General features: G+C 35.3%; 3 protein-coding genes across 3 annotated transcripts; 1 reads left to right on the top strand and 2 right to left on the bottom strand.

Moving 5' to 3' along the window:
* Positions 1-335: 335 nt before the first annotated feature.
* On the bottom strand, positions 336-920 carry LOC122300554 (protein TRACHEARY ELEMENT DIFFERENTIATION-RELATED 7A-like). The gene has a single exon (XM_043111304.1). The coding sequence runs from the start codon at positions 918-920 to the stop codon at positions 336-338; it is 585 nt and encodes a 194-aa protein (XP_042967238.1).
* A 5,046-nt stretch (positions 921-5,966) lies between these two features.
* Positions 5,967-10,456, top strand: LOC122277909 (guanine nucleotide-binding protein subunit gamma 2). The gene is made up of 4 exons (XM_043088028.1): positions 5,967-6,611; positions 9,682-9,734; positions 10,009-10,053; positions 10,156-10,456. The coding sequence occupies exons 1-4, from the start codon at positions 6,459-6,461 to the stop codon at positions 10,238-10,240; spliced, it is 336 nt and encodes a 111-aa protein (XP_042943962.1). The 5' UTR covers positions 5,967-6,458; the 3' UTR covers positions 10,241-10,456.
* A 20-nt stretch (positions 10,457-10,476) lies between these two features.
* Positions 10,477-13,549, bottom strand: LOC122277925 (ADP-ribosylation factor-like protein 5). Its single transcript, XM_043088029.1, is given in 4 exon segments — positions 10,477-11,049; positions 11,051-11,165; positions 12,605-12,686; positions 12,689-13,549. Coding segments are annotated over 4 exon segments (561 nt in total). The 5' UTR covers positions 12,786-13,549; the 3' UTR covers positions 10,477-10,782.
* Positions 13,550-14,274: the final 725 nt, after the last annotated feature.

The following is a 14,274-nucleotide window of genomic DNA, read 5'->3' as shown; positions in this document are numbered from 1 at the left end:
TCAATTCTTGTGAGGACTATTATACACACAAGGGCCAAATAGTCAAATACTGTTCCTGCCACCGTTTATGTGAGATTCCCGTGTCAATCCAATGCATTTGCCAGTGGAATTTTTCGTTTACTTGTCCTTTGATATCTGATCTAGTATTTGACAATTGTACATCTCTCTCCTCAGTCATAAGTGTACGACCCTATTGATTTCATAAACTTTGTCGCATTTCTCATCTAGACCATGCAACATCGACGCTACTTGTACGAAAACGTTGAAAATTCCAAAATCAGTACACTCGGACGCTCATCAATCACTGCCAGCACGTACTCGATTACCGCCACCATCTAAACATCAACGAGTTCAAATTCAATACACTTAAGGCCAACTCCCCGGCGAAGCACTTCCTCCAAAATATATGGCCCAGTCGGTGGTGGCGGAGGCACGATATCCGGCCCTGAGGGATTCGGTGGTACGTAATCGGGTGGATAAGGCGGCACTACGTCCGGTTTCGGAAGCGGTATATCTGGGTCGGGACGCGGCAGTATAGTAGGCTTCGGGAGTTCCGGTCCCGGGTCGGGATGTGGCGGAATAGGAGTCCTCGGGAACTCCGGTCCTGGTTTCGTCCCCGGAGGATTAGTGTTCACTTCGGCCTGAATACTTCCTGGGTCAATCTTCGGAGTGGTAGGAACCGGTGGCACTTCCGGTGGGACACTGGGTTGATGATTTGGCACCTTGGGGAACTCCGGGGGGCTCTTGCTTGCAGGCTCATCGGCAAGAGAGGGAACAAAGAGACGCACGGGCTTCTTGGGAGAGATTGCAATGTAGGATAGCAAAAAGGGTGGGGATTTTGCCGCGGCCAAGTTGAATGAACAAATTGAGAAGGTCCTCTTCATAAGGTTCGATGAAATTGCAAAGAGAGTAGCCGACATTTTTAGCTTGTACGTCGTGAATTAAGCAGGAAAAAAGCAATATAAGGAGCTGGGGATCTACATTGCTGGGAAAGGATATGCATGGTGGGTGACACGTGGAGATTCGGGACAGTGTGGTCGACACCTGTATGTCATGCAAGGGTACAAGTACTATGTACGAAACTATCAGTTCATAAATTCCACGGTTGAACACGTGTGCCTTTGAGTTCTGATTTTTTTTTTTTTTTTAATTTTAGATACGGAAAAATAACTATACAAAAATTTATTTTATAGCATACCGCTTATCTTGTTTTCATAAATTTCATTTTTTTGAATAACATATCACATCCATTTATTAAAAAGGATATATAATTTTGACTTAAACAATAAGTCAATTACAAATATTAATAGATTCTCAACATACTAATGTGATTAATATGGTCTAGTTCAGATGATTAACCTCTAAAAACTTAAGTTTAAGAGACAGCACAACTCTATTCATGATAAAGTTACCAAATCTCCATATCCGACTAAGCGGGATATAGGATACCAACCCCACCAAGCACCTCCAAGCGAATGGGGGGATTATTTTTATGGATTTTTATTATTGAAAAGAAAAGACAAGATATAAAAAAACTACAATGGAAATATTGTACACAGAAAATCAGTATAAACTAGTAGGTATTGTAGCACGTGTAGAATGTGCGCCACGCTAGGAGAGAACCAACGGTCGATCTTGGAAGTCCCCAACTCACAGGTTCCAAAAACGCCGCTAGTGGCATCAGCAGAGGGATTCCTGGTGGCGCGTGAGAGCCACAAGCCGGAATGCCAGAAAACTTTAACCCGTGCGTGCGGGCCACTCTCCACTCCATTTGGCATCATATTCGGTTGTCTTGAAGATCGATGGCTGGGCAACGCCATGGAGGTGCGCGTGTTGGTCGATGATCGCCGGATTCTTCCAGATCTGTGATTCCCCTTTATTTAGCCTGAAAACAAAAAATAGAAAAAAATGCAAACCAGAAAGGGGAGGAAGAGGGAGGCGGTGAGATGGAGGAAGGAGGGAGGGAGTCAAAGCTCCCACCCCCTCTAGCCGAGAATTTTGGTGGTTGTTTAGAGAGAAGTGAGAGGTTTTAGAGAGAAGAGCCGCTCAGTCGTAGTACTTCAAGCTTTTTCGTTGGCAGCTAGCTTTTATTTTCATAAATTTCATTAACAAAAATGGTATGTACATCCTTTTTACATATTTTTTAATACATTTTATTAATGTAATTGATTATATATTAAAAAAATTAATATTACTAATCACACTAATAAAATATATAAAAATATATATAAAAATAACTGTATATAATATTACTCTTTCAACAAATACTTAAGAAATGTTAGTTGATATGTTTCAAATAACTTTTCATATTTTTTTACTTTTGTTTGAAAGATAATTGAAAAATATATTAGATATAAAAGTTTTTATAAAAATAAATTTAAAAATTAGTGTATTTTTTTTCCTTAAAAAAAAGTAGTGAGACTTAATATAATATATTTGATTATAAAATTATTTTTAATATAAAATAGATGTAACATATATTATAAAATTGTGTTAATTTATAGATTTATTTTTATAAAAGTATAGTACTGCTCTAATTAATTTAACGACCCATTTAAATAAACTAACGACCAAACATGGTAACATCGATGTTTTAGTCATCCATTTTTCAATGCAAAGATTAAAATATCTTTATATTTAACGGATTCTCTACGTTTTCATATATAAAATGGCTATGAATATATAAAGTATAGTTACATATTCTAACGTCACATTGTCCCATTACTAACACCGCAACAATCTGTGTTTTTTGTGTCTTCTTTCTGTTTTTTCATGATTTTCAATGTACTTTTGTTGTTTTGAGTGATATTAGAATAAAACAAAAATCAAATAATATAAAACATTATCTCTAAAACCAGAATTATAATTAAAATATGTGTTCCACTCCAAAAGAGTAAGGACGTTGTCTACTATTTTAGACGGTGTTTTAAGACAAAAGATTTACCTCTTAGAATGTTAGTCTAGAGGCGCTAAACAAGACCCTATCAGCCACAAAAAAATTTATGTGTTGAAGAGTTAGAAAAGTTTGAATTTGACTTATATTTCTTAAGTCAAAAATTGTAACTGTCCGTTTTATGAAAGAATGAAATAATGTTTTCTTATAAAATAATAATAAATAAATAAATGAAAAAAAAAACCGCAACAATATTTTAGGTATGGTTTGGTAACAAAAAATTTTCATCTCAAATTCAAAATTTTCATCTCATCATTACAATTTTTTCAAATTTCCATACAAAATATAATAAATAATTCAACTTTTTCTTAATTTTTTCAAATCTCAAAACAATAATAATATTAAAATATAATATTTTATTATTTTATCTTAAACTCAAAATTTTCATCCCACTTATTAAGCAGAACAATAAATGCTACCAGACGGAGGTTGGTCATAATCAGTAATTCGGCTCATGTATTTTAATATAATTATTAATTGGTTTGTATTATATTATTTATTTTATCAATTTTAATCGCACATAAGACTTATTGTAAGTGATTTTAATATTTTATAAGTAGAATTATTCACATAAAACGTCATTTAAAATATAACACATACTCTTCAATTATGATCTAAAATTCCATATTTTACATTACCATTTTGATATCTAAAATATATCACAAATAAAATTTCCGGTTGTGTATATTATCATTACCTTTTTGTCAGGGATACAGAAATCAGATTCGTATAAGGATCAATTCAACGGGCTGGATCGATCGAGTAATTCATGATAATCTTAGACTTGAATGTTTCTATAATAAAAACTATATAAATCATATAATGCAATTCGAGCACTTAATATAATATAATGTATTAGAGAGTTTAAAATATTAACTCATTTATTAGTTTCTAACAAAATATGATATGAATCTAAATTATCCAATTGATGCATTTAGTCTCGATTATCCATATTTGTTTGCCTCGTATACGAAAAAAATAAAGACTATTAAGTAATAAGTAAATTTTTATATTTAATTTATTATTATTATTATTATTATTGTTTTTTTTTTAAAAAAAAAAAACAACCTCTGATCATTTCATTTATCAAATGTTAATCATTACAATACTTATCAAACTAAACATATCTTTCTATGCTCACAAGTCCCTCTTCTAACCATATCTTCTCATCTTCACATTGTAATGCTAGCTTAGCCACTTGATGTGCTGCTATATTATCTTCTATTGGTGTGAACTGTAATTTCTAGCTACCTATTCCCTTGAAAACTGTATTAATGTCTTCAATGATTTGTCTATACCAAGAATTATTAACTTCTATCATCTGAATATCCTTTATTACAGGCAACGCATCCCCCTTAAATATTACAATTGTTAAACAAATTACCATACGAAAAAGACATTGCCCTCCATGGAGCATAAAGTTCTGCAATCACTGAATGTGTTACATTTTCTTGTGGCATACAGAGTGTAACAATCAAGTCTCATTCCATATTTCTGACAACTACTCCTTCTTCCATTTTATATTGTTTACTATCCAAAACAACATCCTAATTTGCTTTCATAAACCCACTTACTGGTTTTACTCACTTAACCAATCTATTCACATGTCTAGCTTCCTCCTTTACTCCATGCCTTGTTGCTTGAGCCTGCTGGAACTCTTCTAGTTCAACCTTAGCCATGTTAAAAACAGCACCAGAACTATCAAACTTCCCTTCAAAGAGAAACTTATTCCTCCTTAACCATATTCTACTTAAGACACATGTTATTACTACCGATTCTAATTTTTGTAACTTACCCACCATCCTCTCCCATAAGTTGATGAATTCCTCTCCCACGTAGCTCCATTTTTGTACCGAACTAAGTGATTCAGCCCACACATCTGATGCTACACCACAAGTCCATAACACATGACATGTCGTTTCCTCCACTGCTCACATATTGGACACAAAGCATTATTAGAAATAATTCTTTTGAAAAGATTGCTATTAGTAAGGATAGCTTCATTCACAGCTTTCTAAATAAAAATCTTCACTGCATTAGAAACATTCAGCTTCCACATCATTTATCACCCCTCTTTTTGCTTTTTAGGACTTGATTGGTCTCCTCCCAATTGCAATTTTCCTTCTCCAAATTGACACCGAGCGAAACCCTAGAGTTTTTCCATCCATTTTGTTCTTTTCATCAACCATTTCCTTGTTTCTATTTTATTTACAATACAAAGCTTGGTATGAGACCAATTTGGTATCAAAGTATTTCAACCTTGTGGAAGCTATGGTAGAAGTTATAAGGAAGATCCTATAAAGATTTACAAAAATAGGCTACGAGAAGGCCTTTGTGGAAGCCATGGCATAAGCCAAAGAAAGACTGTAAAAATGGATGTCAGAGTATTTCGATCGATCCCCATTGCAACCCTCTTCTCTCAATTTTTAATGTTTAAAGAGTTTTGCTACACAACTCCACACACCACACATATTTTTATTTTTTTTTCAAATTTTTTTAAGTTTATTTTTTTAAAACTAATTAAATTTTTTTTACTCATTATTTATATAACAAATATTTGATAAAAGAAAAAAATAAAAAAAAATATGATGTATGGTATATAGACTTATCCTTAAAATTTTTCATGTTTAAAACTAGAAAAATATGAACCTACAACTCAGAATCGTTGGTAAGTGTGTCTGACCGCTTTTGGATGGAATGTTTTGTTTGGACATGGGATATGATCAAGGCTTGAAACATAGATCTAAGAGCTCTTTTCTTTGTTTTGCTCGAAGTCTTTAGAGAAGGAAAATGGATGTGCAAACACGGTAGAGGGCGGTAGCTTGGGCCGTAATTGAGACCGATTTGCTTCCTCGTTTTCGTATTCAAAGTTTTCTTTGAATGGATTGGGAGAAGGACTGATGAGAATCGATTTTTTTTTAATATAAATATAGGGCTGCCACGTGGTAAGACCAATTCAAGCGGTATAAAAGATCGGTAAAAGGGGGCCGAGTAGAACGACCCGAAATAATTTTTGCTGCTTTTAAAGAACTTTTCAAGTTATTGACTTATAGCGGTCATTGCAGAGGGAACATCGCGTGGAGCTGAACACAGTCGAAACCAGGGAGACCCAAACTGTCGCAGACATACAAAACAGACACAAAACGAGAATCACAAAAGAGAACCAACTTTCACACAAAACAACCCAACAACACCAACCCCAACGACAAGAAAGTTCTCTTTTCCCCTCGTTCCCCTGAAAAGTTTGTGCTGAAACAAGCCAAATAAGAACCGCAACCTGTCTCTCTCTCTCTTTTTCCTCGTAGATCCGCTTCTTTGCCGAAGGGCACTTTTTGCTTTAATGAAGGAGCTGATTGTGGGATCCATGAAGATTTCTGGGTCGTCCTTGTTTTCCTGTCTAATGGGGTCTCTTTGGTGAATCTCTCCATTTCTTGGTTGGTTTTTACAGGTGGTTTGTTTGTGAAGCTAGGGCTTTTCAATTCTTTTTTGGTTGTTGTATGCTGAGATGCAATCGGGTAGCTCTGAATCCTTGAGTCCGATAACCCACCGGATTCAGTCTTTGTCAGCATCTCAGTCCTTGTCAGCCACTGATACGAGAGGAAAACATCGGGTACTGGCTGAACTGAAACGTCTCGAACAGGAAGCTAGATTCTTAGAGGTAAGCTCTGTTTTTCTTTGTAAGTGTAGTGTTTCTGGGACTTCGTTAACTGCTATGATGTGTTTTTGACATTTTGTGTTATTAGATGTGTAGTTCTTTATTGGCTTGTTGGCTTTATTAGGGGATTGTAAGTATGTTTACGAGACGATGGTAATCTCTGCAATTATGAATCTACTTAGTTGCTTTGTCTTCAAAGTCACCAACTTCTTTGTTAGTTTCAGATTTCAAATTTGATAATTCAAATTTGGACTTTTGTAGTATAAGCTAGTTGAAGTTAGATTATGTTTAATTTAGCAGGTATTTCTGAAAGTCAGCTATTTTTTCAAGTTGGGAATGGATCTAGAATCTCCAACCAAGTGGTAGTCTATGCTATTTCAGTGTATAAAATGATGAAGCTATGGGAAGTAATTGATACACGGATGCATTTGATTGTTTCTTGACTTTGTCTGCATTCCATGTTCCCTTTTGGCAACTAAACTCAGTTGCTCTTGTTTCTTCTAAGCGTTGAGCAACATGAATTTTTGGAATGCATAGTCAATTATTTGATGCATAGGTTTGATACACTAAGCAACGTGTCTTAATAAAATACTAAAGGAAAGCCATGATTGATATGAGAAACATTCGCTCTCAAGCACCCAACAGGATACAGTCTTGGCTTGAGAAGCTGAGTTGTCAGTTTGATGATACACTCAGCTGGTTTGAATTAGTGTAGACTCAGGTCCAAAATAAACCAGCCTATTAATGTGATTTCTCTTGAACTGAAGCAGCTGTGTCTCATTTTGGCTGTCCTACTCTTGTTCCTGCTAAGACCAGAATGGGTCAAAAGTAAACCGGCATATAAACCTTATTTATTAATATGATTTTCTCATTTTCAAGTTAACACCAAGCAACCTGGTTTTTCAAGTTCTGGATGATTCTTAAGTTTGACCATCAACACGTGTGGTTCTGATTTTGATGAACTATGCATTGATGCTAGAACTACACAAGTACTTTACAATGACTTTTGCATATATCCATATAGAAAGCTACTCCAAGGGACAAAGCATTGAAAAGAAGTCTTGAACTCTTCTATTGTCCACTAACAATTCTCAAAATTTATACTATCCCCTTCCTTCCAAATGTACCACACTAGAAAGATAGGAAATCTCTTCCATACTGCTACAATTTGTGGGTTGCAATAACTCCCTGCAATTGGCAAAGAGGTCTACCAACCTTTTGGGCATAAGCTGCATAACCCAAGCCCATCCAACTTGACCAAAGATAATCCACAGATTCTCATCCAAAGATGTACCACTCTAGTAGTTTAGCAATTTCACAATGGAGAAAAAAGGTGATCCACAGATTCTCTGCGCTTTATGCACATATGGCACCAATTTATCACCAGAGTTTACATTTTCTTAGATAGTCCATGGTGAGGATCTTCCGTAGGGAAGCTGCTCGAGCCAAAAAAAAAAAAAAAAAAATACGGCTACTCTTTGAGGTGCCTTAGTATGCCAAAATTCCAAGGAAGGAGTTACTATCCTGAGACTTGCTGAAAATTTTGAATTTTTTGGATCAGACATACAAGTGAAGCCAGACAGAGGAGGCAATTCTTCACTTTTTAGGTACTACATACACCTCCAAGATGAAACCCGGAATGGAGGATTAATTTTTGGGCTGAGAGCCGTTACATTTAAGTACAGGCATAATTGGGCTGAAGTAGCTTGAGTAGATGAAAGATACAGTTTTTTTACAAGAGTCGTTACAAATTTGGGAACTTATGAAAGAAAGGTCATTATGGGTTAGGAATAACATAGATTACTTCACTGTGAAAGTTGAATGAGTGGAATCTGGAGTCAGATTTTCATTACAATTCTCAAGTCCTCAATGGGCTATGCCACCTGTTCAAACTGGTATATTCTCATGGTAATGCTAGTTTCTTATGTAATCAGTATGTCTGGGAACTTTTGAGCGATTTCTGCATATTTTGTTTACCCAGAAGTTACCCTGATGTTTCTTCTTTTTGATAGGTAGTTACCCTGATGTTTCTACACCTTATAAGCTATAGAAAATATGATCTAAAGGAGAAGGTTAACATCTGAACAAGTTCAGGACGTTAGGGACTTTTTTCATAACAAGTTGTACTCTGAAATCCTCCCAACCTTTCTTTTTTTTTCCCCTGTAAAAGAAAAGACAATTATCCTTACCCTGACTACCTTTTTTTTGGGGAAAAATAGGCTATGTTCTTTGTTTTATAAATTGGGTCATAAATCAGTAGAGTTGGCTCATCCAGCAACCCAATCAGTTTCATCCGTTAATTTCACTAGAGTTTCCATCAACTACCTTTGAGCTCTTGGAAAGCTCCTTTGAGATACACATTGCATAGTTGTGACAGTGTCTTCTGCCTTGATGAGAGACTGAAGGTTAACGGCATTGGGGCTTTTTGACTCAGGTAAGTAATTCAAGTTAGGGATGGAGTTAGGTGTTTGTCATGTTCTTTTGATTTTGATACACTTCCAATGTGAAGGATGGCTACATGAAAAAAATTCTCTACTATAGCATTCTCATCTGAAGGGAAACTACTTTCCATTATTCACTTCCAAACCCACTGGATTTACCTTCCAGTCTAACTTGTTATGATAATTTTAAGTGCGAGTATTTATGACACAGAAATTCCACATCAAAGGAGGAAAGAGAGAGATATCTGTGCTTCTGTTTCCGTCAAATGCCTGTGCTTCCCAATGTTCCCATATTGGCTAACCTAATATGTCCCAATTCTTTCCTTAGTTTTCCCGTGGCATATGACTTGCATGTAGCTTTAAAAGTTACATGGGAGGATTTAGATGCCTATTGCCATCAGTTTTGTAGGGGTCATTGGAGAGGCAAAAAAAATCCTCTACTGAGATGTGATGGTTCTTTGGCACCCTTCTGTTTCTGAATGACTTCACAGTTCAATTTTTAAGTGGTCTGTAATTGCTGTACTTGATCAGAAAATTTCCCTTCTTGCTATCTTCTAAGTTTTTTAATGTACGCTCTTTCTCCTTTGTTTATAATTTTGGCTGTTAGGATGAATGGAATTCTGTTGATGCAGGAGGAACTGGAACAGCTTGAAAAGATGGAGAAGGCCTCGGCTGCATGCAAGGAGTAAGAAAGAAAAAAAATAATATATAGTACAGTTATTAAGAGTACCATTATTCTAGGGTCTCTACACCACAACACTGCTTACATGGCATAATTTGATTTGGAAGAGAAATTTTAAAATTTAAATTTTACGAATCAAATCTTATCATTTAAATGATGTAGATGATATGATTCACACACCAGCTTAAGAATAGAATAACTCTATTTTTCAATAGTTATCTATTTTTAGTTTGGCTACCATCGATTCATTAGCTGAAGTTTATAATGTGCATGCCAGAATGGTGAGCAATGTGGAAACAAGACCTGATCCTTTGCTACCAGTGTAATATTTCTAAGCCAACCCTGTGTCGTCTTTGCTTTTAAATTTTCCCCAGAATCAGTTTTTGACGTTTTATATAAAATCATATTTCTTCTGGTTTGGCAGGACAAATGGCCCAATAAATCCATTTTGGGATCGATGGTTTGAGGGCCCACAAGATTCAAAAGGTTGCAGATGCTGGATACTGTGACGGTCATCGCTGATCTCAGAATTGACTTCAATTATGAGATATTGGCAGAGGGTTTTAACTTATAAACATGTCAGTCTTAGAACAAAATTTTCTTTTGATTCGTTTGTTACAAATTAAGGAGAATACTGTCATTGGCAAATGTTTTGTCGAATGCTTCATTGTGCATACGAGTACTTTATAGCAAAAAGCTTCATTGTTGGCAAATGATTCGTAAAATGCTTGATGGTACAGATGACAATTGTAATGCACTTTTTTCCCCTCGCGAACCATGGTTTTTTTATGCCATGCGCTGCACAACACGCGTAAATCTAAAGCATTCTTTGTCTCTGACATGATTCGATATGATGGTGTTCCCTGAAACGCTCTTTCGAAGAGAAAATAACAATTTCCATGGCCAATCAAAACTGAACAATGTACAAATTTGTTTGGAAGTCTCATACAGTAGAATGATACACAATAGAGGCTTCTGTATCACTCATCCTAAATCCATGAATGAATGAATGGACAAATTCCTCACTTTCCCGACGTCCAGCACTCCTTGTTCAACTTGGTGCTTTGCTAGTAACTCGATGAGCGATCCAACTTAGACCATCGTACAGCCCCTCTCCTGTGAGGGCACAGCAGGCTTGAATGTGCCAATCATGATTCTCGATGCTGTGAAGGGAAAGGCAATCGGTGATTTCGGCTGGGGTCATGGCATCCTTAAGGTCTTGTTTGTTAGCAAAAACAAGTATAACAGAATGTTGTAGATCTTCTTGTCCTAGTAACCTGAAGAGTTCGTCCTTCATTATAGAGATCCATTATAGAGATCCTGGCTCTATCAGTGCTGTCTATCACAGTTATAACTGCATGAATTCCTCGATGATATGTTGCCCATGATGTCCTGAGCCTTTCTTGTCCACCAAGGTCCCACACCTGAAATGAACAGCGTTGAAAAACAGTCATGTTTAGCTGCTAAAGCATTTGAAGTATACATATAACATAAATTCTCTTTTCCAAAGAGAGATTAAGGCATAAATAAGTCTCACCCTTGAGCCACCTGATCAAGTCAATTTCCAAGTCCGCAGAATGAAAAAAAGTGACGGGAACTTACATTGATAATGCTACAAATCCATTTCGCCCAATTTACAAGTTTGGGCAACAAAACTCCTATAACAAAATATTATATTCTCTGTAAATATGGCCTACCCTAAAACAGACACCCTAGATAAACAAAAGACCACTAACAGATTTGTAGAATTATTGTTCATGATATTCAGTTTCTTTTCCAGTATCATTTATCTTAAATATTTCATATTGACAATGTTCAACTTTTATTTGTAGACACGTTTCTCCATCACCTTGTCTCCTTTGTTTCAACTTTCATTTTCATGCATTTTAAAGTTTCACATATATTATAAAAATGCATAATACAAAATTTCAATTCAACAATTACTTTGAATGTTGATTAGACCTATTGACTCTAATAATTAATACGAGGTCGTTTACAATTCCTTAGTTTAGTATAATTAACTTAATAAGTAAAAAAAAAAAAGGAACACAGCCAGGATAACATTGAGAAAATAAAAAGAAAGAGAATAGAACATGTAAAAATATTTTATGTAAGATTTCAACCTCCTAAAGATAAGATAGATGCATTTTTTGGTTACCAAGAGAGTAAAGCAGCAAAAATATTTTATGTGGGGGAAAACAAGCAGAAGGGGGGATATAGAAAGAAAAGAGTGTTGAATTCATATTAAGCTCCAAAATTAAGCTATACTGTTGAACCTCAAAATCGTTTCGATAAATTTCTTAGTTTCACACTCTTAACTATTCAGCATTCCCTTTTCTTCATCCACTAGCATACATTTCTTTTACAGAATCCAGCAACATACACAACAGTTACGTTCCAACAGGTTTCCAAAGAATCAGTACTACTACACCTGCCAAAAACAAAAATGACCATGTATGCTATACTTCAAACTAAATCTATCATCAATTATACTTTTTTTTTTTAATCTTCAATAATACACTAACATCAAAACACAATCCAATTGACACTTACATTAACTAAATCCAACCTGTCACACTCGATAACTATGAACAAGAAAAATTATACAGAAAAAAACAACCATCACCCCCCACTATAGCCCACTTCTCCAAGTTTCCTATTTACTTCAATTACATTCACTTTCACGATTAATGTTATACACCATACTTTTATTTTACTTTCTTTTTATTAAATAAGATGTGACACATTCATATCATTAGATGATAAAGAAATATTCAATAAATAATATTTAATGATGATAAATATATTTCATCTTATTTAATGAGATGAAAATGATAATATGGTATATAAAATTTTTTATAAATAAATAAGCGAGAGTCTCGTAGACAAGCTCTTCGACGTTGCTCCCAACGGTAGGGTGCGTAGTTACAACCTCGCCCAAGTGTAACTTGTAAGGGTCGTGGTCTTTCCGGCATTATCCAACCCAACTACCACGATCTTGTAATCCTTCGCGGGGAACAACATGAACCAAAATTTCGATAGCAAGGCCCCCATTTTATGATAGCACAAGAATCACCAGTAAGACCCAAGAAATCGAAGTAAATTTATCATACAGATTCTTCTCCTAATTGGGTTTCGACAAATGAGTTATAGATTATCTAAGATTCTTTGAAATCGTCAACAAATCGAAATGACAGTTTCGTAAAATTTTATAAACCCAATACGAAAATTGTGGAACCAAAGAAAGGAAGGTTGGATCGAACCAGGGTTACTGATTGAGAGATTGGAGGTGGCTTACCCACAGAAAACCTAACGAGTTTTTTTGGCCATCATAGTCTGCGATCAATGGGTGTTTACTCGGCAGTTCGAGGGACAAAAGGTGATACTTTATATCAATATTCCCTGGATGTTCGTCGTGGGTTGTCGATGCCACAGTGGTGGTTGACGCGTATCTTGGATTAAGGATTTGGAGCACGAACTCAATGGTCAATAGTGGTTGAGAGCTATCCAATGCTAATGCTATATAGAGAAGTATTTGCAGCTAATACTGTATTTTATTAGAGGGGATATTTTCTTTTGGCACGATAATTTCATTGAGGAATTCGATTGGCATGTAAGCAGTGATGAAAGCTTGGAAAATTGGAGTCTGGACCTTCATATTTCAGCTGTATAAATGTCATCTCCAACTTCTACGCGTTCCTATTCCTGCTCAATCCAATTGATAGAAGCTTGAGAAATTCCAAACCGAGTGTGGCTAGCTTTCGGGAGGACGGAGATGCCTTTCTGACATTTTTGCTGATTATTGCAAACTGGGGCATGTATTTAGCCGACAAATTTAACTCATTATCTTCTCACCATATACTATATATAATTTTTAATGTTTTTTTTATTAAATATGTGATATACAAATAATAAAGAGAAAAACTCAATTAATTTAAGACGAATAAAACTAATAAAATAAAAAATAAGTATGATGTATAAAGATGATAAGTAACTAAACTAAAAACAGATTATCCAAAGGCCAAAAGGCATCATTTTCAAATAGATGTCTTCCGTAGACCCATATCCAACCAATAATAGTCCAACACGTCACCCTAGGTCATTTTTTTTACAAGCATATCATAGATTATAATAAACAGTTATAAGATATAAGACTTAACAAGATGAGAGTCCTTAACAATTATCTAAACCAACAATTACAATGCAAGAAAAATAAAACAAAGAGAGATATGAAGCTAATGGATTGGCTCTCACCCATTTTCCATAAAGGGAAGCCGCTTGAAGTAGTTTTGACACTGTTTTGACACAGTTTGAAACACAGATTGTAAAACTACGACTGAAAGTTGAAGTAAATTATTGTGTGTTGCAATTTACTGATTTAGATTAGATGAATGAAATTTTACTATCACTTTATCTTAATCATTGATTAGAAAAAAAGGAATATAAGAAAATAACAACAGAAAGATGGGTTGAATTGCCAGCAAACGACTTTCACAAGTTGTGGTAGTACATGTAGGCTATGCGCCACTCTTGGAGAGAAGAT

Source organism: Carya illinoinensis, chromosome 1 (assembly GCF_018687715.1).
Source record: "Carya illinoinensis cultivar Pawnee chromosome 1, C.illinoinensisPawnee_v1, whole genome shotgun sequence".
NCBI lineage: Eukaryota > Viridiplantae > Streptophyta > Magnoliopsida > Fagales > Juglandaceae > Carya > Carya illinoinensis.
This window is presented reverse-complemented; position numbering and strand designations above follow the sequence as displayed.